The following is a 24,624-nucleotide window of genomic DNA, read 5'->3' as shown; positions in this document are numbered from 1 at the left end:
CCTGTATGCTCAGCCATGGGTAGACTTGAAATCACAGGGGCTGAGAAAGCCAAGATGTTGAGGTGGTGTACACCCTAGACACTTACCCAGACTTTCCCACCAACAACACAGTAATGAGGCCTTAGGGAGACATTGCCATCTCCTGTCTGTCAACAAATTCTAAAGTTCCTTCTCTAAAATGAGCTATCTAAACTATGTATATTTAACTCGAGTCTTCTTTGCTGCGAGAAGATCTTGATGCTTGTATTGCAACATCAAGAAGATTGGTATATTCCTGGTGTACATAGAATCCTCTGAAAAGTTGATAGTGTAGGGACGTGTATGTTTTTGTATATGAGATTTTAATTCAGAGAAAGAGAATGTTACTTCTCAGTATAATGAAATCAGTACCTAGAGCTTTTGTTTGTTATTTATACCTTACCACCTAGGTGTCTGCATTATCGTTTATTATTTGTTTGCCACTAGTGGACAAAAGTGAAATCCTGACTGACTGAAATTGATAGCCAGACTCCCGTTAATTTTCGTGGAAGTAAGATTTACAAATAAAGTAGTACATTTAAAAAGAGCTAGCACCACACAGTTCCTGGTTAAGTTCCTGAGGGTGTACTTTGGTGTTACAGGTAAACTGGTCTAATAGTGAGTTGCTGCCACAAGATTGATCTTTCCTGCCCCCTTCTAGCTGACTCTTCCAAACCACAAGTCTCTACTTGCTTCTGCCTCTGTAAAATTCAGCGATTCTGTGGCTGCAGCTTGGTGATCCAGCAGAGAAGGGCTGCTTTTTAGTGTATGCAGGGAACTTGCTGTGTAGATGCTATGGGCCACATAGAGGACAAAACTCTTTCAATGGAAAGCTTACTGTTAAATTGGGTTGTGTTGGCTGTAATGTCAGATCACATCCTGAAGTAAATTGGTGGTCATGTGAGTTCTGTTGGAGCACATTATCTGTGCAATGGAAGGAACAGTGTTCTTTTAATATATGTCTCTATTTTTTAATACTGAGCAATTTTCAGTAGTAACATGACACAGGTTGGAAGGAAGAGTGGGAAAGTGAATCTGCCCGAAAACAGAAAAGCAATTGAAAGTTGAGTGCAGTGCTTCTTAAGGACATGTCAGATACAGACAACATTGGAGAGAGATGGCTTTAAAGTGGAAAGATCTCTTTGCAATTTGGGGAGATCAGATCATCTAAAGAAAAAGTGAAATGGGAGCAGTGGGCTAAGAATGGACTATTAGGCATTTACCGTGACAAAGAAAAGGAAGTAAAGGTTCTAGTGAAGGAGACAGAAAAATAGTCAGAGAACTTTGAACTGAAAAATAGTGGAAGAAAAAGAGATGTCAAAAGCAGAAATAATTTTAATAGAATGAAAATCAAGAGATAGCAGCAGTGTCTTGTTAATACTAGCATATTACTTGCTGCTCTTTAATGCTTGGTAAGATTTAAGTTCTGGATGCACATTCACTGTGCAGATCTCTGTGCTGAAACAGAGCATAAACTAAAACCTTTAAAGGCATATCTGTGTTGTGAGAACCAGAGATGCTTGCTTTCCAGGTCTTTCTGAGTTGAAGGTTTATGAGACTTCTTGTCTCAATCTGATCCTTTATTTCTGCTCTGGCCTTCGTCCTGCAGGTGATCTACTGATCTCTCCTGTCAGAAGTCTCTGTTGATCCATTTGTGCACTGTGACTTTTTAAAGGTTTATAACATGTCTGCATGGGATGGATTTAATGAAAGTGACAATTTTTGCCACTTGCATCATGACCCTTTCTCTACCACTGAATGAAATTTCAACCCTTTTCTTCAAATCTTAATAGCACTAGAACTGTTCAGAGCATGGAAATACCAGAATTCTTTAACAGGGACAAGACAGCACATCCTTTTATATCCACTACAGTGCTGGAATGGTTGAATCTTTGAATTGAATAGATTAATAAACAGTGCTCTAAAGTAATTCTACTCAAAACATTTCAGTATGCTAAAGTTAGAAACACTGAAAACAGTTTTATATTGGGAAAGTCATACATATGTGGCTTTCTTACTATTACAAACCTGTAATAACTTTTTAAGTCTCTGAAGTCTGTTGAAAGTCCTGAGAGGAGGTTGACTTGGGCAGTATTTTCAAGGAGCTGAACCATTTGCTATATAGAGTTTTGGATTTGATTAAAAGCAGTTTGATGCTGTTACGAAACAATTCTTCAACAATCTCTTTTTAAACTGTGAACATCTTAGTGTTTTAAAAGTATCTGCGTGACAATATTGCCTTGTTATTTGATGAAACAATACAAAATTTCTTCAAAGACTTATTGAGGTTTCTGTTCCTGAAATGGCAGAGCTAAGTTGCTTTGAATCCTAGATGTAACTAGAACACAAGTAACTTTGATGTTAAAAAAAAAAACAACAAACAAAACCACAAGAGATTACAGATAAAATAAACATTGCTAGTATGAAGAGTTTTAGAGCCCTTTACCTCTTAGAATTCTAAAATTTGATGACATCAGACTAACCTAGTTTAGAAAATATTTGATGAACTTCTGAGAAAGAAGATAAACCGTGATCCTAAAGAAACTCTACTGGAAGCATAAGCTAGAACCAATTTGGGAGTAAAATTTTATAACTTATACACTTAGCTTGAAAAGAGTTACTATATCTTCAGATTCTATCCCTGTACTATTCCCACCCTGGATAAATTACCCCATTAAAATAAATTAAAAAAAAATCAGTAAAAAAAAAAAGAAAAAAAAAGAAAAAAAAGGAAAGAGAAAAAGAAAAAAAAAGAGGAAAAATAAGTAGGCACATAAGCAAGTTGCATGAATTTTGCTCTTTTATACAATATATTAGAAGTATGTTCCTCTCAAATAAAATCTTTTAGAGATGGAGTAATATCCAATTATTTATTGCACTTTCCTTCATTTTTATATGAAAATTAAGCAGCTTTTAATTTTATTTTTTTTATGTTTTGGAAAAAGAAATTCAAGGAATCCATCCAGTTCACCATTTTTATGCAGCCTTTTGTGTGTGACAGTTATGAGAAAGTTAAGAATCAACTATGAACCTGTCAAGTTATGCTACCAGACAAAAAGTTTACTTCCCAGCTCTTTGTGGAAATGAAAGCTAAAGGAATAATCTACCTTACGGCAATTTAAGGTATAGATTTTCAGTGCATTAATATGTCTGTGGCAGGTGCAGTCCTATATCATGAAGGGTATCTGACATTCCGGCAGAGTAAAGCTGCTTTACCAACTAATACATTTGTGTATGGGCTTTTCTGTGCTATTAGAAGCATACTCTTTGATTCTGTATTGTTTAAAGAATAGTGCTTGATCCTGCTCATGCAAATCAGTGATGTTGCTTCAAAAAGAAAGAAAACAAACAAAGAAACATTTAAAGTAGAGGATTTTACCTTCAAAAATAGTCCTATTTTCTCTGTTTCAATTCTAAGATGAGTGGTTGCATCTATCCTTTATACTCTTTTCCTTTCTCTCCGTATTTCTGTACCTGAAGATTCCATCACATCCTTGTTAACCCTGTTTTCTTCCTGAAAAATAAATTGAAAATACAGTGGAAAAGGTTAGTTTTGGTTCCAGAAAACTTAAGTCTTTCATTCCCTCTTTTCTTACTTAAAGTTCTAAGTAATTCTTCTTTGGGTGAGCAGCTGACTAGGAACTTTCCAGAAACCTTGTTGTGCATTATACTGCCCTCCATCATCAGAAGTTAAGTCTTGGTCCCTGTCATGCCTAATGATGGGAGTTACTAGTTTTCTCAACAATACTTGTCAAGAAGTCAGGAAAAAGAAGGGAACTTTAAGTTGCTGTAACTTTAAAAGAAGTTCCAATTTTTTCTCCAGGAGTCTTTACTAAGTTGTACGTATATGAAATTTCAAGAAGGGTGATAATAGATAGCTATTTTCATATTTGTTTCTAACCTTATTTTATGGCAGAGAGGTTTTTCCCTATATTATCAACAGGTACTGCTTAACTCATATTTTATTGAGATGTGTGTGTGGTAGTGATTCTTCCACAGTATGTTCATATGTTATGGGTTAGAGTTTGGTTCAGTGTAGCTTTCAGAATAACTTTATGTACCACCATTTCTTAAAGCCAATAATTATGATTTATTTATTTATTCAGCATTTTACTAAGAGGTGGAAATACAGGTTTTTTATATTAAAATACTTTCTTTAAAAATCAAGACTATTTTAAAATTCTGAACACGTACAAAACTTGTTCTTGTTAGTAGGATGAGGCTTTAGAATGTGGATTTTATTAGCTGAATGTAATGCCATGAAAATGGAACTTGATATTCTAATGGTCTTGATAAATGCAAGTAGTATCAGGTAGTTACCCCTCAGGTGAGGGTTTTATGCTACACTAATACATGTGTACAAAGTGAACCATTTAAAGTACAGTTCCTCTTAACTTCACACTAGTGAAATGCCTTCTAGTAATGTTCTTTGGTACATTTTTATCACTACAGAACAAAGCCCTGAGTTTCTGCCCCAGTCTTTTGGCATTGCTGCAGTTCTCTACAGCACTTGTCTTGTGGCTGTGACCAAGAGGGCTCTGCAACCATTGTTGGTATCTGCAGGAAGGAGTTCTGCTCCCGTCAGTGGATTTATCAGGAATTATAGATGGAGGAGAAATTACTTTGAACTGATTATACCATTTGTGCTATTGCACACTGATTTTACAGTAAAACTAGGCCACAAAACTGGAAGTGAGCGCACAATTTTGTTTTACTGAGCACTGTTAAAAACAGCATTATCAAATCTTTCAAGATGTTTCTGTCATCATGTGCTGGTCTGTCTCAAAGAAATAAAGCCCCACTTGCTTTCTTTGACAGCACATAATAAATTGATATAGTTCAGTTGGGGAGTTGAAGCATTGAAAATAATGGGGCATAACATTCTAGGGTTAACATTTATTCATAGATGATGCAATTAAATAAAACAGGCATTAACTTCAAGGTCAGTCAGTAAAGTAATAAAAGTGAATATTTTAATTGAATTGTAATTGCTTCCCATTGATACATGTGAGTTAAGTAAAATAGATGTCAGTGCCACAAATTATAGTTCCTTTCCTAATTAATTTCTTAATTCTACATATAGTCATCCAGGCCCTGGACCTTGTTGTTGGTTTATCCACCCATCCAGCTTTCTTCATATCTAGTTTCATGGAGGAAAAATCTGTAGGGTGTGGTTAAATGGAATGTACTGAGAATTTACAATTCATTATTCTTCTTTTTAGTGTAAATCATTTTAAGAATCTGAATCAATCTACTCCTTTTTTTAAAGAAAAACGTACCAAATAGAAGTGTAGATTTATATTAACTGCTTTGTAAGTATGGTTGGAGATACTTTGTCACACTAATAGTAGCAGTAGATGTACAGCTTCATCTATACATGCATACCATTAGAGATTTGAGATATGGATTACTGGTTCTGCAAATTACAGGTTACATTGGTTCTTGATGCCTTTAGCAGACAGTTTCTGTTCACTCACAATACAAACCTATTGGAAACTAAAGGAAAAAAATACTTTTCAAAAGAAAGACAAGCTATCCAAAAATAGAATTCTACTGAGAAACAGAAAGGGTACATTACATTTTCACAGATTTTCAGGTAGGTGTGGGATATTCTAAAGAGTTCACCCATAGTGTATACATATGCAATTTATTTGTATTTTACATACTACTTATATAATAGTTTATTTTAAGTGATTATTTTGGGTTCATTAAGGGGCAGTACAATAGGTGTATCCTTCCTAATATCAAAGAGAAGTTGTGAAAGAAATAATGTGTTGGTGTGTCTGGTTCTGACAACTTTTTCCTTTCTCACATGTTTGTAATGTAGCACTTGGTTTAAATTTAAAATAAACTAATTTGTTTTTATCAAGGAAAGGAATTGCTTTTCTTAGAAAAGTAATTATGTTAATGAAGAATGTTATTGTAGATGTGTGAAATGAGTACTGTACCATGGTACTCATTATTATTCATTTATTTTAAGAGAAAATGCTTGTTTAGCCTAATACCTTTCCCATTAAAATCAAGGACATAATGCTAAGCTGGTGTAAGTTGGAAGATATTATCAGAATTATTTGAACTATTGAAATTAAATGAAAATATTTCAAAATAATTTCCATAAGCATAAATTACCATCTTATATCTAGCAACACACATTTTTAGTCTGTTAATAAAGAGCAATAAACCAATATTAAAAAAGAATAGAGGGAGAAAAAAACCTCAGTCCTCTTTCACTTTAATTATTAAGCAGTTTTTACAGTGTTCCCCTAGATAGTAAGAGAATTTTTAATGTGCTTTAATGAAATATTTAAAAACTTTCTTAATGTTTTGAGATCTCATTCACTCTAACTTGCTTTAGTTTCACAGGAATTTAAATATACCAAGACCATCATTGTAAAAATTAAAAGGCATATCAGCTATTCGAACTCATCAACGACTTTATAAAATAGTATATCATACATTTATATAACAGCTTTCATTATCAATGATCTAAAGTGCTTTGCAAGGTACATACTTCAGAAATTGCTTCTAAATGGAGTCATTCTGGTGGCAGCTCTTTAATGATACCCATTATTGTATAAAGCAATAGAGTAGGAAAAAATAGACAAGAATTGCAATCAGTGAAAAAAACGAAACCACAATAATTAAGAGTAGTAAAGAGTGTGAGCACTGAAAATTTACCAGTTTTCCTTCACTTTTAGAAGTCACAATTTTTGTTTTTTCTTATTTACTTCATATGTTAAAACCTTTTGACCACTTAAGTATCCTAGTTGGATTTGGGATTATTTGGTTGAAGAAGGTGCCAGCTCTTGAAACAGTTGTTCCTGGCCGTTTTTTATCCCACTGCTGATTTCTGCCAATTATTTGACTTATTCTTAAAAAGTGATCATTTAACAGCCATGAGTTGGCTTGGCAAAACTCATGAAGTCAGAAAGCTGAAAGAGGAACACAGAGGAGCAAGTCAGAGGAATTATCAAATGCCAGTAGAGCTTACTTTTTTTTTTCCAAAAAAAATAAATCAAAATGTAGGCATCATACAGAATATTTTGTGATGGATTAGAAGGTACAGTATTGAAGAATTCTGTAAGTCTTGAGTTTTCTTTATATATCCATCCCTTTTAAATCTTACCTTTCTTCCATGGGTAACGCACACACAGAATGTGATCCAGCAAAATAGTTTTTATTATGGAAAACAGTCTGTGTTCCTTCCACTAATTTGCAGGAACTATAAAAAAATTAACTTGTATTTTAATTTAATAGGCATTGACAAAGGTAACTTCTGACTCAAGAGGTAATTTCTATGTAGTATTTTTGTTACCGTGAACCTGTATGTTTACTTCACTGGTTAGTGAAATTTCTAAGAAAGGAAAACAGCAGCTTTTCCAGTTGACACACAGTGAAAAGGTAATTGGCCGTATTTTCCCACAAACACAGAACCCAGTTCCCCAGAGGGGTTAAGAGAAAATTCTGACTAAGTATAATTTTTTTTAGGGTAGAAATTATTTTAAATACAGTGGGACTAATTTCTAAGGGAGACATGCTACCTTTGGGAGCTGGGGCGGGGGGGGGATGCCACCTTTCTTGTTGTCATAACAGAACTTTATAAAAAATATTTTTACACTTTTTTTTCCCCCGCAGGTTTAGATCCAGATAAGCATCTAGGAAAGACACTGGATGAAATGGAGCCTCATCTTTTGGAGGTGAGTATTAGTTAAAGGATACTCATACTGGTAAAGTTAAAATTAAAGTAACATAGGCAGAAATTCAGGAAAATGACCTTAATAAAAAATTACTTGGTTACTTTCAGAAATTAGGTGCTAAACCAAGGCTTGTCTTTGTACATACAGTATAAGCTTCATGTGTACTTTCAATATGAAAAACATTATGGAGGTAGTTCACAGGTGTGCCAGCATCTTTAAAACAAACTAAAGGCAAGATAGTTCAGCAGTAAAGGAACACTAACTTGTATGTCAATATGACAAAGCTAAATAAGCAAGGAATGGTAGTGGCAAAAATCATAGATGATACAAAACTTCCCCATCTGAAGGTTTGCTACCATTTTTTAGGTACGTAATTTCAAATATTGAGTAAGTTTATTGCTAAGGATGTACTTAATTCTATACAAAGGGTTATATAGTCCTCAAAGCAAGAGAATGCCTGTAGGCAGAGCTAAGAGATTTATTTAAAGAAAAGTTAACTAGGGGAAAAAAAATAACCAGAGTTTTTGTACACAAGTCTTCTTTGAGTTTGATGTAGGAGCATCAAACATCAAGCTAAGCACAGTTTAAGAATAACAGCTCTGAAAGTATGTTTTCATATACTGTCTGTGACAAAGCCAGTTTACCACAGTTCCTTGTCCTCCAGCCTGTTAAAAACCCACCATTATTTATGTGTTTGGCTATTAAAAGAGTTTTACTGTAACTTTTATGAGTGTAAGCTGTCTAAATTTGCCCAAAACGATCTCCTAAAAATAGTTTTTGTTGTTAATCTGGGTAGTTACTATTCAGCCTGGCTTTGTAAGCAGCTTTTCTGAAACAATTAAGGGCATGGCAAACTTGCAGAAGAGAAAGAAAAAGTAACCAGAATTTCTTAGGAACTTTAAAAATCTCTTTTGCCGCTGAAAGGCAGCAGAGTTAAATCGGATATGTATCTTGAGTTTAATTTTGTTAGTCATTTACATGGCTGGAGAGAAGAGGATAGACAATTTGTACTTGGCAAAGCTGAAGAAGAAGAATGAAGGTCCAGAATGTTCAAATAGTCTTACTTGAAGAGATTGTTGTTGGCCTGTTCTTAGCTTGAAGTTTGTTGCTTCTGCTTCAGAGCTGGAGAATCTGCCCAGAAATCTCCCCTCTGCCCCACTATATAAACTATGTAAATAGTTGATATTAAAATCCTCTTCATTTTCTCTTTTTCTAAGTCTTGCTTCACTTATATGTTTAGATCATCTCAACTACAGCAAAGATTCAGAATACCAGGGGATGAGAAGGAGAGGTGTTTTATCTTGCTCCAGAAAAAGGGGAAGGAAGGAAAGCAGGGAAATAAATATCTTCCTAAATAATTGTAGTGCAGGTAAAAAAACAGTGGTAGAGACATACAGTAGGACTACACAAAAATAAGTATACATTAACTACCTGTAAAACATTTGTTCATATTGTGTCATTAGCAGATGCTTTATTTCATGGGGTGATAATGAAGGTATATTTAAAACAGTAAATAGTTTGCTAAATCTAGGGATATCTGTAAGATCCGAGAACAGTTAGAAGAGGGAGTGGATTTATCCTTTCTGGTAAGTATAGATTGGATTTCTACAGGAAAAAGAAGGAAGAGAGAATGGGTTCACCACTTCAAGCATCGGTGAGCTTTGCAATTTAGGTAATATAATCTGATTGAGCAGTGAGCAAACCTTGAGTTGAAAGGTGTATTAACATGGCTGTTTGGCTCAGCTAATAAGCTGACGGAGAACCAAGGTCCACAAGTTCAGTTCACCACTTGTGAACATGGTTAGGCTGCTTCCAGGAGCTTGACTGCTAAGCTGGCATTGCGCTGTGCAAACGTGCTGGACTGGAGTCTTCATTTCACTCCATGTTTGTGTCATAGGCCTGCTGTGGCGCTGGAACATTGTATAGTGCAAGAAAGTAACATTATTGCAGAAAAGCAGTTTTACTGACATTAGAAGTCACGCTCTGCATGTACTGTAGAAGTGGCTACTGATTGCTAAATTCCTAGAAAGGTTGTTTGGAAGATCTCTGGAGTCACGAGGAAGTAACACATAGTTTAAGAGTAGGGTAAACATTTAAGGGCTCCTCCCCCAGTTTGTTGCTGCAGATCACTTAAGCAATGTTTCTGTCTACCAGAGCTGTTTCTTTAGGAACTTAGTAAGTGACAGCTAAGGAAGGATAAAAATTTGTGATCATGAAACAATGAACAATTTGCTGTGCAACAGATTTAACAGAAGCATCAACTTCATTGTAATATTAATTCCATACTGGTCAGTCACATTTGGATGAATTAATGTTTGTATGGGACTAGTTAAATAAGCCAAAAGGAGGAAAGTGCAGTCCCTGCATTCACGGAAAGCTTCTGTTATCAATATTCAGGTTGCAGCTTCAGTGGGGCTGCAGGGTGGGTAGCTACTCACCTCAGTTAAATCAGTAGTCTTGACTTTCTTTAAACCTGTAGCAGCAAGTATTGCAATTTTAGTTATGTTAATAGAGTATAATTAAAATAAGGCTTAAGAAGTGTTCTTCTCCATTTCATTTCACCATCATTCATTTTAAAAAGAAAACAATAAACTAAGAAATCCAAAAGTACCTAGTATTTTGGGGAATTAAATGTATTCTTCCTGATGTTTGGTAGCTCAAATGAAGTGGTTCTTACTTGGTTTCACTGAAATTCTTCTGTCATGGTTTAATACTTCTCAAAATCCCACATTTGCAGGTTTTATCTGTTATCGATACAACAGTAAGCAGAGCAACGACTGCGTAGCTTAAGGTGTAGAACTGGTAGGGCATTCTGACCCTATTGGAACTGGCTGTCAGGCCAGATTATTTGTTCATGAGGCTGTTTCTTGTGCATATGCATGCTATGAAAGTCAAAGTCAGTACAAATAAATTGTTTTTACTGGATACTTACTTGGCTTTAAGGCCTAATAAAACCAAATCATTAACTATAAACTGAAGAGAAATGCTTAGGTTTATAATGTGAAAAATACTCTTTTGCAAACCAATGAAGTCTTCAGCATCAGAAGTTCTGGTAGACAGAATGTGAGAGCAAGGAGTTCACAGTTTTCAGTAAGGAGGAGAAATAAAATTTAATATTCTGACCATACCAAAGCAAACACCATAATAAATTAATTTTTAACATCCCCCAAACTGCCACAGTTTTATATACTCTTGTATCTTTGATTTGTTTTGTATTATCAAACCAGCAATTTCAAATTTCACAACAAATTCCTTGGAATTAGTTGTTGTTATTTTTTGCTAATCTATACTTTTTCCTATTCTTGTGGGATTCTCTTTTGAGTACTCTATTGATATCTAATGTAACTTTACGTTGTTTGTTCAGCTAGGTGGAGAGGTTTACCTTACAGCTTTTTCCCTAGTTTGATGTGCAAGTTTGTGAGAAATTTTACAAGTTCTGTTTAAAATTAATTAAATAGTATTCTGTGTGTTCTTTAGTTTTGTGGAAAACCAGTTTATATTTTCCGAAGTTCAGTGCTATTGTGGTTTAACCCCAGCTGGCAACTAAGTACCACCAGCTGCTCGCTCACTCCCCTCTGCCCCAGCGAGATTGGGAAGAGAATCAGGAAAAAGGTAAAACTTGTTGGTTGAAATAAGAACAATTTTATAATTGAAATAAGATAGAGTAATAATAATAATGAAAGGGAGAGAGAGAGGAATAAAACCCAAAAGAAAAAAAAAAACAAGTGATGCACATTACAATTGCTCACCACCCACTGACCGATGCCCAGCCAGTCCCAGAGCAGTGATCGGCAAGCCACGGCCAACTCCCCCCAGTTTATATACTCAGTATGATATTCTGTGGAATATCCCTTTGGCCGGTTCAGATCAGCTGTCCTGGATCTGCTCCCTCCCAGCTTCTTGTGCACCTCTTCACTTGCAGGGTGTGGGAAACTTGATAAGTCTTTGATTTAGAGTAAGCGCTACTTAGCAACAACTAAACATTAGTGTGTTATCAACGCTATTTTCATACTAAATCCAAAACAGCACTGCACCAGCTACTGAGAAGAAAAAACCTCTGTCCCAGCCAAAACCAGGACAAGTGCCCAGAAAAATGCCAGTGTTGAATATAAGATTGTCTTTGGTATTGAACCACAACATACATGACGTGTTCAGTCATTTGGGATTGGTAGGTTATATCCTGCTTTACATTCTAGCATGTATTCACAAAGTTCAACTTCTCTGATACTAGTGATCAGGAATTAGGACTTCACTTACTTTTTATACTAAAAGTTTACTTGTATTACTATATCAAAATCAACTTGTATTACTATAATGTGCCTATTATAATTTGTCTTTTGGACATACAAGAAATAAGCATAAAGTAATAGTTTTCTTTTTAGAAAAAAATCTGTTGTTGAGGCATTACAAGAGTTGTATCAATGATAATTAAAAAAAACACAAAACCAACAACAACACAAAAAAAAAATCCAACCAAAAAAAACAAAAACAAAAACCCAAACAAACTCACCACCCAGACCTGGTTTCATCCACTGAATTATTTAACTTTGGAAAAATGTATTGTCAGCTAAATTTTCAGTCTTCTGATTTACTTTAGTTTATGTGTACAATAGCAATGATAATAATTACTGACTTAAAGGTTAGGTGTTTTTACTGCTGTAGCAGCAGAAAAACCAACAAGGATTGAGTGGGAAAAATTGTGATTTAATTTTGCAATTTTTTTTTCTGAATTTACATACAGAAGGTTGAACTTGTGAGTACAATGATGATCTGCAACTCATACTTTTATCGGGGTGAATTTTATTGGCTCAGGACACCGGCATTGTGGCAAGGAATGTTCTTGAATTACTGCTTTTTTCTAAATGGTAGATCTTTGATTAATTAATGATGAATGGTTGCTACATAATTGCTAAATTATTAAATTGCTTTCATGTCCCACTGTTTCCTATATACCAGGAGCCCTGGCTTTTTACAGTAAAGAATTTGTTGGCAACTTGACAAATCTCAGGGGCTGCTCACGCTCTCCTTAGAATTTTTTATTAGAATGGTATATTATGGTTATGTTTTTCTGTACTCTCTCTGCTAATAAACAATAAGAAAATGTTTAGTCATTTCTATGCTTGCCTTAGAAGTTGATGAGTACTTCTTGATGTAAAGATCATTTCTGTAATTATACAGAGATTGCTAAGTGTTACAGTTTCTGTCTGGGAGCACAGTTTTCACTTCAAATAGGAAGCACTTGAATTCATATCTTTTATCTTTGCTTACTAAACTTAAATGAGAAAGTCAGCTTTAATCCTTGTGATTCATTCCCAAGGTAGAAAGAGATTGTTCTTCCAGTTATGTTTGGGCTGATCCTTTAATATACCTTGTGTTTCATTCTGTATTTGAGTTAAGATTAGGTTTGTGTGGTCTAGAAGATGTTTTCATCTTATATTGCTTTTGGATTTTGAATTGGACTTGCATTTTAAGTTAAATGTAATTTGTGAATTTGCTGTTTTCTGGCTTATCTGAACTAGAAGGCAGATTTAGCAATCATAAAATTTAGATTAGAGTCTAAGCTGTTGTATTGTTATGAATGTAACATCCAACTTGCAAAACAAAATAATTGGTCTTCAAAAAATGCTAATATTCTAAATGACTAAAAGGCAAAGTTCTGTTGTCATTGATGACATTTAAAAAATATTGCTGACTTTGTTAAATGAACATTAAGAATCTGTTCTATGAGCTGCTGAATATCCTCAGTTCCTGTTGACATTAGCGGGAACTGAAAATCCTTTAGCACCTTGTATAATTGGTGTCAAGAATGATCTTGAAGCCAGTGACATTGCAAGTTAGTATTTCCCACAACAAAGATAGGAAATAGTCTCACATCTTTTGAGTATTCAATGTTAATTGCCAATAATTATTCTAGGCACTGATGTTTACAAGCAGAGCTACCAGTTTTGCGAACAGTCACTCCTTGTATTCACTCTGGAAAGGTTACAGTTAGATTTTTTTCTAGTTTTTTTCTCTTTCACTTTTTTAATAGTTTTGCGTAGGGTTTTTTGCACTAGAAGCAACAACAGAGGAAGAATAAAAGGTTTTGACTAACTGTTTTGTAGGTTGTCTGTTCTTGTTGCATCAACATTAATTATTCTTGATGTATTTGTCCTATAGAAACCTTGTTGCCATTGTTGACAGATGGAGTTCTTTTTTATGTGAGGAGTGTAATTTTTTAATGAGCACTTGATTAAAGGTTTTCTTCTGCTCCTTTTCTTTAGAAGAAAATGTGAAAGAAAAAATGAAAAATACCTCTCATAACAAGACATTGAAAAGTGATTTAATATATGTTCCAAAAGAGATTTAGATTTTACACCACCACACAACTAAACAGTCACATAGAACATTACCAAGATATTATTTTCTCAGAACATTTATACTTTTCTCCAAAATAAAGGCTGAAAAGGATTCAGGCCTTTTGTTTAACTAACTGAATTTTAAATTTAAAATGTGGTGTTTGACTTTATGAAAACATTCAAGTTCATGTATTTAATTTTCTTCTGTCACACCTAATTTTGAATTATTTTTGTCAGCTAAGGTGATGGCTGAACTTGTAAACAGTCTTTGAACTATAAAAATAAAAAACTTTGAAAGAGAGCTGTAAAGTAACACAAACTATACATTCAGCCTCAACAATAAAAATACAGTCTCTTTGAACTATAAAAATAAAAAAATTTGAAAGAGAGCTGTAAAGTAACACAAACTATACATTCAGCCTCAACAATAAAAATACAGTCTCACTTGAATGTATCAGATAGACTTGCTCCACAGATATTCTGGTAACCATATGAAAATTGAATGTGCAATGCCTAAATAACCCAGTCTCATGCTTACATAAAAATAGATGAACAGATTTAAAATTGTTTGCTAGCCCCAGACAGACTTTTTCAAACCCTCTCCTACATTTTGTGGAGAACTGCATTGCTACTTTGACTGTAGAAGCATCATGGGTGGGCATCTGTTCCTCTAAGGAAAAGCATAAGGTGGTTAAATAAATATTCCCAATAGTAACATTGGTGTTTGCAGTGGAGTCGAGGCTGCAGTTCATTCTTAACAGCAGAATGTTAGTGCTTGCTTAATGTGAACCTGTACAGGACTTGGCTTGAAGCAGCTAGTGCTGGGACACTTTAGAAGGTGATATAATCTGCTGCTGAGGAGATTAATTTCTCCTGCAGAAAAAGGACGAGTGTCCCCATGGTCCAGCATGGTACAGGTGCTTGATTACTCCCTATCAGTACGGTACATTAATACAGAATTAAAGAATTCAGCATCTGTGCAGTCCTTACTCCAGCAAAAAAACTTTGTTCCTGCTCCATTTATAAAGCAGGGAATAATTAAGACAGTCATGTTTCTCATTTTGAATGTCTTGGTTTATGTAGTTATGTGTTTTAGGGGGATATCCAGAGCTTCAGGAATATTCATGAATATATGTGTTGATTTAGAAAGTATATTCAGTACGATTTATAAATGAAACAACATATTGCTACCTCTTTAGATCTTGCTTTGGCTTTTTACTTAGGGAACTCTTGTTGGTTCTAGTTGTTAGAATTTTTTGAAAGAACAGATATTTACCAAAATATAGAATGTAGTTGTTGAATCTGTTGCCAAAAATTGTGTTCATTGTATATTTCTATGTGAAGTGTCGCTACTTGCGTTGATTTACAGTTCAAGTTTCTCACAGAAGTGAACTATCTGTGCTAGAGAAAGATAGTCAAATACAGGAGTCTGAGCAACCTTTCATGGCCACTGAGGAATAATGATTAAGAATTAATTTGTTTATCTGAATGTTACAGGGCCAGTTCTAATATATAACATATTGATAATTTTTAGGTCATTGCAATACTCATACAAAGAAATCAGGAACCCTTTATGTTATATCTGGGCTTTTTTCAGCCTTGTAATAAGTAGTCTTTTAGGAAGTGCACCTTGAAATTTTCAGCAAAATGTATTAATAGACTGCTTTAATTTTAATTTAAATTTTAATTTCTCTTTTGTGTTAGCTTTCTGAGAAATATGGAGTCCACGTTTGCGGAGAAGGTGGAGAATATGAAACGTTCACTCTGGACTGCCCTCTATTTAAGAAGAAAATAGTTGTGTAAGAAACAGTTTCTTCCATTTCCTTATGTTAAAGTAATGGTAACATGTTCACATTTAGCTTGGGGCAGCTTTTGCTGGCAGAGGTAAAACATGTCCTCTAAGTTCACACTCACTTTGTTTAACACTGGCAAAGTCCTCTGAAAACCTAAATCAATACCTGACAAGACGAGGCCTTCATAGAGGGCTATAAACTTTTCAGACATTTGCACTTTCGTTTACTTGCTGATTATGGCCTGCAGTAAAACTGGTACCTACACACTGACACTTTTATCCTTTCATGAAGTGCGAATTGCCTGTAATATTTATCTTTCATTACAGCTACATTTGATAAACTGCCACATCAGTAGCCTGTGGGTTCCATTAACTGTGTCTATGTATGTGTGTGTTTTAAGTTCAGCAGCTTAGAATGACAACAGTAAACATTTTTCTTCAATTACTAGAGGATATTTTAAATACAAACTTTGCATGAATCCATCTCATTTACACTGAGTATTTATTCCTTTGACATAAATTTCTAAAATCTGTGTAGTGGGATATGGAAACTATTTGTGTCTTGATGCAAGGTTCTTATTAGTCTGTTGAAGAGCTAAGCCTGCTTGATTTGAGTGAGATGTTTTGACTGCTGGTCCTTTTCTTAGCCAAGTAAACAGGCTAGCAATCATGTATTGGTGATATTGGTCATCTTAGGGAAGGTCAAGATTAAGGAGCATATAGACGTGATTAAGGCTTTAATGGTGAAGGTCTGTTTGTTTCATTTTTCTGTAAGAGTGGGATCTGTCCTTGTAAGGAACAGAGAATCAAAGCTGTCAACTCTGTTTCATCTCATGGCATTTGGGAGAAGAGCAACAGACAAACTGGTAAAAGGCATGGCAGCTGCTCTAGCAGATGTCTGCTGAACCATTGGTTGACTGGAAGATACATCCTCTGGAGTGAATTAAAAAACTAGATAATCTGAGTCCGGAGATACCTCCATGCAGGAAATCTATAGAATTCTTTAGTAAAAAGAAGATTCAGAAAGTAACAACGTAGAATCTTTAAACTGGATTTAAGTTCATGGATGGAAATATGAATGTATGGGCCAGGAAACAAAGAGTCTTGAAGAAGATTCTCTGAGGGGAACCAGGTGCTAGGTAGAAGCCATAGTTTGTCAGCCAACCTGCTGAGTAGTAGGAGCTGGAAAGTTGAGTAGGAAGTTAGAATAAAATGTGTATGATGCTTGGGTACATCTTATTGCAGATAAACTTGGGAAAAAAGGACAAAACTCCTGAGTATGCCCTCAGAATCAGCTCAGTCTCTTCTAGCAAAAAAGAAAATACTGTGAAATCATTGCTAGAGCATGATTAATTTTTGCATTCGAAGTCTGATATGATTTCTGTTAAACTGACAAATTCTTGTCAATTCCAGTAGGTGTCAGAGGCAGAATTTTTGTAACACTGTCATTTAGATTAATAGTACCCATTACCAGCCATGTGGCCTATTCAGTGTTTATATTGCAACACTTGGAACAAAAAGTATACTTCAGAAAAAAATAGGTAGATTTTAACTGAAAGATTAAATGTGCTTATGTCAGTGTTTGCACTTAAATGTGTTTGATTATTTACATTCTTTCTGTTTATTTTGAGGCTTATGTTACAATTTAAATTTGGGAGTTCATTGGTATTGGATGCATAATTTCCCATCCTCCTTTTCAAAGCTGTCTGCACAGATGCAACAGATTGGAGAAAACTATCTCAAATCTCATGAGAAATTCTTGATTGATGTAGTGTGGAGAGGTGTGTTTGGGTTTTTTTCACAGAATTTTAGGAACATTTTTAGGAAAGTACATCGTGCCATTCGTTTCAGATCAACCAAATACCAGTTTAAGCAGAAATATCTTATAATATATTTAAAATGTATTTCTGGGTATCAGTGGTTTAATGACCAAGCAACTAGGAAAAGCTAAATGAGAGGTGGTTTGGTTGTATTTATTTCTATTGGTGACACTCCAAATAATAATAAAAGTTGACAATAAATGCAAAAAAAAAAATACAGGAAAAGACAAATACCTAAATCAGTGGGTATTTAATAATAAATATATGGCACAGCAGACTGTTAAAGAGTTACTCAGCTAGTCCTAAATATACATTTCCATAATGGAAACTGAATAGCTACACTGGCATTGTGTGTTTCTGGCTTGATTAGCCCTGCTTAGCTCTTACATTATTCATGTTGTAAAGACACGTCTTTTGAGGGGCCATTCATGTGAAATCTATTACTTTATGAACTTCTAAAGAAAAATATATTATAGATTCTTTGTCATTAAATAAGTTGCAAGTTTCTTTATTTTCTGCTTTTCATTCTTCTTCTCATATACCCTGAATCTGAACAGACTTTGTAATTGTATTTTTAACTATGCTAGTATAGTTTCCAAATGTTTAGATAGCCATGGTTTTGGTATACACCCTGATACAATTTTTGAAGCTTAAATGCAGTTGTAAGAATTACAATGTAGAGGTTAAAACTTGTCAGGATTTTTAAGGTCCCTAAATTCCAGACCTCCTTAAAGAGATCTTCCTAGAGAAGGTTCTTAGGAAGACATTGAAGTTTACTTTTGCCACCGGAACAGGTATGATGTATTAACCTTGGCTGGCTAACCGGTGACCACCAAGCTGTTCTCACTCCCCTCCTTGGCAAGACAAGGGGAGAAAATAAAATGAAAAAGCTTGTAGATCAAGGTAAGAACAGAGCGACGGCTTGCCAATTACTGTAATAGACAAACCAGAGTCAACTTGGGAAAATTTATTTAATTTATTTCAAATTAAAAAAACCCAAACACTAGGATAGTAAGAAACAGAGACAACTAAAAACACCTCTCCCCACCCTGTTCTTCCCAGGCTTAACTTCACTCCTTTGTTCCTGACTTCTATGCCCTCTCCACTGAGCAGTGCCAGGGGATGGGGAATGGGGGTTGTGGTCAGTTTGTAACACTGAGTCTCTGCTGCTCCCTTCACACTTTTCCCCTGCTCCAGCCTGAGTCTACTCCATGGGCTGCAGTCCCTCACAAACTGTTCCAGCATGGGTGTTTCCCACGGGGCAGCTCTTTGAGAACTGCTCCAGTGCAGGCCCGTTCCATGGGGTACAGTCCTTCAGGAAAAGACTGCTCTAATAGGGGTCCCCCATGGGCCACAGTTCCTCTCAGAAACCTGCTCCCACATGAGCTTCGTTCCACTGGCCACAGTTCCTGCCAGGAGCCTGCTCCAGCATGGGGTCCTCCACAGGCTGTAGTTATGTATATCTGTTCTGATGTGGTCCTCCGTGGGCTGCAAGGGAACAACCTGCTTCACCATGGTCTTTTCCACAGGCTGCACGAAACCTGTGCGCTGGCACTTGGAGCACCTCCTCCCACTCCTCCTTCATTGACCTTGGTGTCTGTGGGGCTGTTTCTCTCATGTTTTTCTCACTCCTGTCACAGCTGCTGCACAGAATTTTTACCCTTTTAAAAATACATTAAGAGGCATCACCAGTGTTGCTGATGCCCCTTGGTCTCTTCTCATAGAGGCCACCCCTGCAGACCACCCCCCAATAACAGAACCTTGCCACATAAACCCAGTATGACAGGAGAAAATCCAATATGCCTGTCACTTATAACACTACTTTCAGCTAGTGTTTTCACTGGTTAATGTCTTTGTCACATTAAACTTGTGACAAAATATATTTCTACAGTATATCCTTTGAAAAAGAAAGATATATGGTAGTACAGGAAAAGAAAAATATAACCTTGATGTGTTACTTACTATGGAGAAGTGGGACTTTAACATAAGACTATATGATGAATTTTGCTTTTGAATATTAAATTGAATTCTTCCCATTCTTCTCAATCTTAATTAAAAAATATGCTTCACAAAGGAAGCATGGCAGATTGAGTGAAAGACTTGAAAATAAACAAAATCTAGCAGTGAAAGCAAGATCTTAAAATCAAAATAGTCAACCAAGTGTCAGATGGGGTTTTATCTAGTTTTCCCAGGTAGACTTTTGTAATCCATTTGTCAGCTTTCTTATGCTCAGTATTTGAGAGGTACGAAGCAATTCCTGTCCTTTTTACACTGGTATTTAAAATGCAACTGATTGACACCTCTTCAAATCATAAAGATATATTTGTCATCTTATGTGAATGCCATCTAATATCTACCCTTATGATAAAAGCTCATTTGTATTTATGGAACATGGAATAGTTTGTGGGGGTTTATTTCAGGTAAATTGGCATATTTGAAATATTTGGGAAATATAACTTTGCTTTTATATACTTTACCATGAACTCTGTGTTTAGGTTTCTAAATTCTAGGTTTGGAGTTAAGAACAAATCTGTAAACAAAAAGAAATAATCATGTACTGAGAGCACTGATTATAGTCTCAGACTTGCTCTAACTTCTCATTGTTGTCCTGTGAAAATGTTGTGCAGTGTTTTAAAATGATTAGATATTTCCTAGATCTTCAGGGAGACTTGAGAGATCAGATGGTTATGATTTCAAAAAATAGATAATTAGGACAGTTTTTCAACTATTCTTCATTGTTTTTCAAAGTCTTCTGAAAATGTTTAACAGAGTTCCTGTGTTCCCATCACAATCAAACATGAATCACTTTTAATTCAAAAGACATACATTAATGACCCTAAATTTTTGTTTTTCCATTCTGATGCAAGCTTTTCTGATAATGTAGTTTTAAGTAGATATGCATCACTGGTAAGTACCAGACCTCCCCATACAGGACTTGAACAACAATCAAGAAATGTTTACTGAGAATATCCTCAGACATTGAGGATACCCAGGTGCCAGGTACCACTGAAGTCTGGGTGTCTGTTTTATAATTTCTAATTATATATTCCTTTTACTAAAGATTTCCAAAGTTATTTTCTACCTGTTTCTGTTAGAAGACACCATGGTCATTTGAAAAGAATGATTTTAAACTTAAAGGACTGTCTTTAAGATATCTTAAAGAAATAAGTGATATTTTATTCTTGAAGAATCTTGATAATAAGTCTCAAGAATGAAGCTGAAGGCTTATTTATCAAAATACTTTAAAAATTTACTAAAAGGGAAGTAGAGCTGCTTATGTTAAAGGTATTTCTCATTATTGTGCAATGTAGTAATGATGATTATGTTAAGCGTTTTGTTATTTTAAATCCCAAAACACGTTTTCTAGAACAAATATTTCCATTAATTTTACACTTTCATTGAGTTAGTGGAATGTGGCCAAGACTTCAACTGTTTCCAGTTTGCATGTGTTCTATATGGTATTACTAGAAATCTATCTCATCTCATAGAATACTGTGAAGGTATCAAGGGCACTGTGGTTTCAAGAAAATTATCTTTGTGTCCTTAGCCTTACTTAAAACAATTTTCATTTTTTTTGGTATTGCATCTGAGTTTCTCTTATGTTTTCTTTGAGTTTCTCACTTTCAGATGTTTGTTTCATAGAGCTACCTTTTTCTTAAGTAGTAAACCCATGCAGATGGATATAACAGATACTGCCTCTTGTGAATCAAAGTGCGACAGATTGTGTCTGTAAAAATGAATACTAGAATTAACTAATTTGAATCAGCACACAGGAAGTTTGTCATTGTTACCCACACATTTGGCATTAAAAAGTTGTGTCTAGTAGTCTTCAATATCAGATGCAAGATCATTTCTCAGTGTGAAATATTGTATCTTGTTAATACTTCAAGAACTAATCCCTGGAGCATTAATCAAGAAGAATGGACTTTTAAAAAAATCTCCTGTTGATGAAATTAAAAGATTGCTTTGCATATTATTCTCTATAATGTAAAACATAGTGTCATTTATCCTTTCATAGACTACAGCTAACTGAATCTCTCAATACTGGTGTGGAAGTATGGGAAAATAATGGAAGATGGGGGAGGAGGATTGTAAACATGCTCAAGTGACTTGCAGCTGGGGTGTCAAAAAACACATAGATCGTACTAATTGTTGTTTGGCCTTGTGTGTTGGACAAGTACAACATCGTGTTTAGGTAACATAGGCCTGTGATAGACTTAGAGGCACCCTATCGAACAGGCTTGAGATTCCTGCCCTGCTGTGGGAAGGGTTAAAACGAAGTGGTAAATTACGCCTGCGCAAATCCCTGCAGGTTCAGTCATCTTCTAGCATGGGCCGAGCTCCGAGCTCCGCGGTGCCTGTGTGCCTGCTTTGTGCCTCTGCTCAGGTGCTGCTTTGAGGATCCCCCAGCTGGTGAGGTAATGAAAATGAATTTACTCTGCATTTCATCTGTGGTTTTGTGGTTGTTCCTGCACCCTGCCCATGCTGGCTCACACAGGAAATATAGAATGGGATTAATAGATTTTCAATGAGTTAACTTGGAGTCTGTGTTAAACAGTGACTAAATATTGTCTATATGTAAAATTATATACAAATATTTGATGATAAGCATTTTGTATTTCAGAGATTCAGCCAAAGTGGTTATGCATTCAGCTGATGCATTTGCACCTGTGGCCTACCTTCATTTTTTAAAATTACATCTGGAGAATAAGGCAAGTAGATTGCAAAAGTTATCTTCCTTTAAAGCTATATGTATGCTTTCTATTTTTATGTTGCTTTGTCACAGTTTGGGGTGAACTTACATTTTCTCATGTGAGTATACTTTCAAATAACAATGTACATATTTAGTTGAATTTCAGAACTTGCCATAAAGAAAAAACACAAATGATGCCTTGTGTCAAATGAATGAATGGAGGTAGTATATTTGTGTAGCATTTTTCATCTTGAAACCAGAAGGTGCTCAGCCAATATGGTTCAATCAAGCATGTGTGTAACCTGTGCAGTACAGGCTAGGCACACTGTGGAACACAGATGTATTAGGAAACTATGAACAGCATTGATTTGCTGGGGAGTGGCATCTCTTTTTGCTGTTTCTGATCAAAAGAGGATGATTGAAGAACTTCCTGACCCACCAGTGCTTGAGATTTAAACGCAATGTTTTTTGGTTTAGTTTTTCCATATGAAAGATACACCTAATGAATGACTTCCAATCATGCAGAGATTATACTGGTCAAAGATCTTAAATGAGTTGTTAGCAGTTCACTGGGATTCATCCTCTTAGCTCATGATTCCATAGAAACAGCAGAACAGGAATAGGAACTCCTAGTGGTGTAAATATTGCAGACTTGTATGGGAACCAGAACTTTGCTCTTTTTCTTTTCATTATTTTATGGATAAAATGATATTTTTTTTTTCCCTCCTGAATATAAGTACTGGTATTTTGTTGAAGAGAGTGCCTCATGGTCTTCCTACTACTGTTGACATCATTTTTGTATAGGATTTCCTACTTCTTTCTGCAGTGAAGGTCACTGAACCTCTTCTAGGGGCAGGGATTGTTATAAGATGTTATTATATTGGTATTTTACATTTCATGTCTCTTGAGTGACTACATGTCCTGAATTTCTTTCAATTCATGCCTCCCCACCCCCTTTTAATTTTATTGTTCCAAACAGATAAAATACTTGTACATTTTTCTTCCATGATGGCCTCATTCTTGCCTTGGAAAGTAAATTATATTTCATCCTGTCAATTTCTAGTTTGGGATTTCTTTCAAAAATAAAACATTAAATATTTGTGTGGGAGGCTGTGAAAAGGATATCAACTAACTATGTGAAGCAAAACCAAATAGGCTGAATAAAGGAAAATTTTGGAGTGGGGCATGGTAGGGAAGAGTGATAATATATTAATATTTCTTTGGGGGGAGCTGACTTTATTGCTCATGGCAAACTTGATGCTGAAATGCACCATACATCACTACAATGTGACAGGCTTGGGAAAATGAAAAACATAAAGCTTTACATAAATCAGGAAAAAAATCATATTAAAATGCATAACATTTTAGATAAGAATCAAGATTTTACTTTTATCTGTTCAGAAGCTCTTTTCCCCTTCTTATGTAGATGTTTTAGATTTGGTTAAAGCCTCACAATTTCAAGCAGTGGTGTAGTAAATCATATTTCAAATCCATTGTAGACAAAGCTGTCACACTCTCAAAGGGGTAAGGTTTACAGAGGCTTGCCCTGGATTTTGGTGTCTTGTATAATGTCTTGATTAGTTAAAAGGAAAATAGTCTATTTTCTGAAGTGGTTGTATCATAAGGAAAAGCATTAGAATATTTTGGCTTTAAATTATTCTATATCACGACAAAATAAGCTAAGTTTTCTAGAAGTTATGAATATGGAGAACCAGTCAGTCTTTTAAAGCACAACTCATTACTAAGTTAGCACCATTTAACTGCGTAATGATAAAGAGATGCCTTCAAGATTTATGTGCTTGTAGTACTGTACTTGTTCTCACTCTCTGGTGCTTACAAGCCCTACAAAAAAAATCAAGTATCAGTTCATAATCCAGCACTTAAAAGCCAGTCCTACAATAATGAATCACTGCAGGGAAGAACTGCTTTACAAGGAGAACTAATTTTAGTTTTGGGCTTTCGAGGGATTACTGAAAATTGGGCAAAAAATACTCTATTATGAACAATGTGTAAAAGTAGCCACTTGTGTAAGCACTTTGTATAAACCATTAATAGACTGCACAGTGATGTGTAATTCTAGTAAGTATTATGACATCAGTTTTGTTATCATTTCAGCTGAGAGATACACATATATTTAACTTTTAATGTATATTCATTTTATCTTCGTCATGTGCCACAGGTGTTAATTTTACAGTCTTGAATTTACTTTTATAATCATTATGCAATTACAGCTAGTGTACCTTAGTCTCTGCTGTCTTTCCTCCTC

At 35.2% G+C, this 24,624-nt stretch overlaps 1 protein-coding gene across 5 annotated transcripts in view; it reads left to right on the top strand.

Annotated features, from left to right (window-relative positions):
- The window catches only part of DPH6 (diphthamine biosynthesis 6), a 232,317-nt gene that overhangs the window by 77,553 nt on the left and 130,140 nt on the right, over positions 1 to 24,624 (top strand). For all 5 annotated transcript variants that reach the window (XM_080394734.1, XM_080394733.1, XM_080394732.1 and 2 more), the window contains 3 exons: positions 7,654 to 7,715; positions 15,758 to 15,852; positions 22,290 to 22,377. In XM_080394734.1, the coding sequence (XP_080250860.1) occupies positions 7,654 to 7,715; positions 15,758 to 15,852; positions 22,290 to 22,377 (245 nt within the window). The remainder of the gene's footprint in view (positions 1 to 7,653; positions 7,716 to 15,757; positions 15,853 to 22,289; positions 22,378 to 24,624) is intronic.

This window comes from Falco punctatus (assembly GCF_963210335.1).
Source record: "Falco punctatus genome assembly, chromosome: 7".
NCBI lineage: Eukaryota > Metazoa > Chordata > Aves > Falconiformes > Falconidae > Falco > Falco punctatus.
Note: the sequence above shows the minus strand (reverse complement) of the source record. Positions and strands in the feature narration are given on the sequence as shown.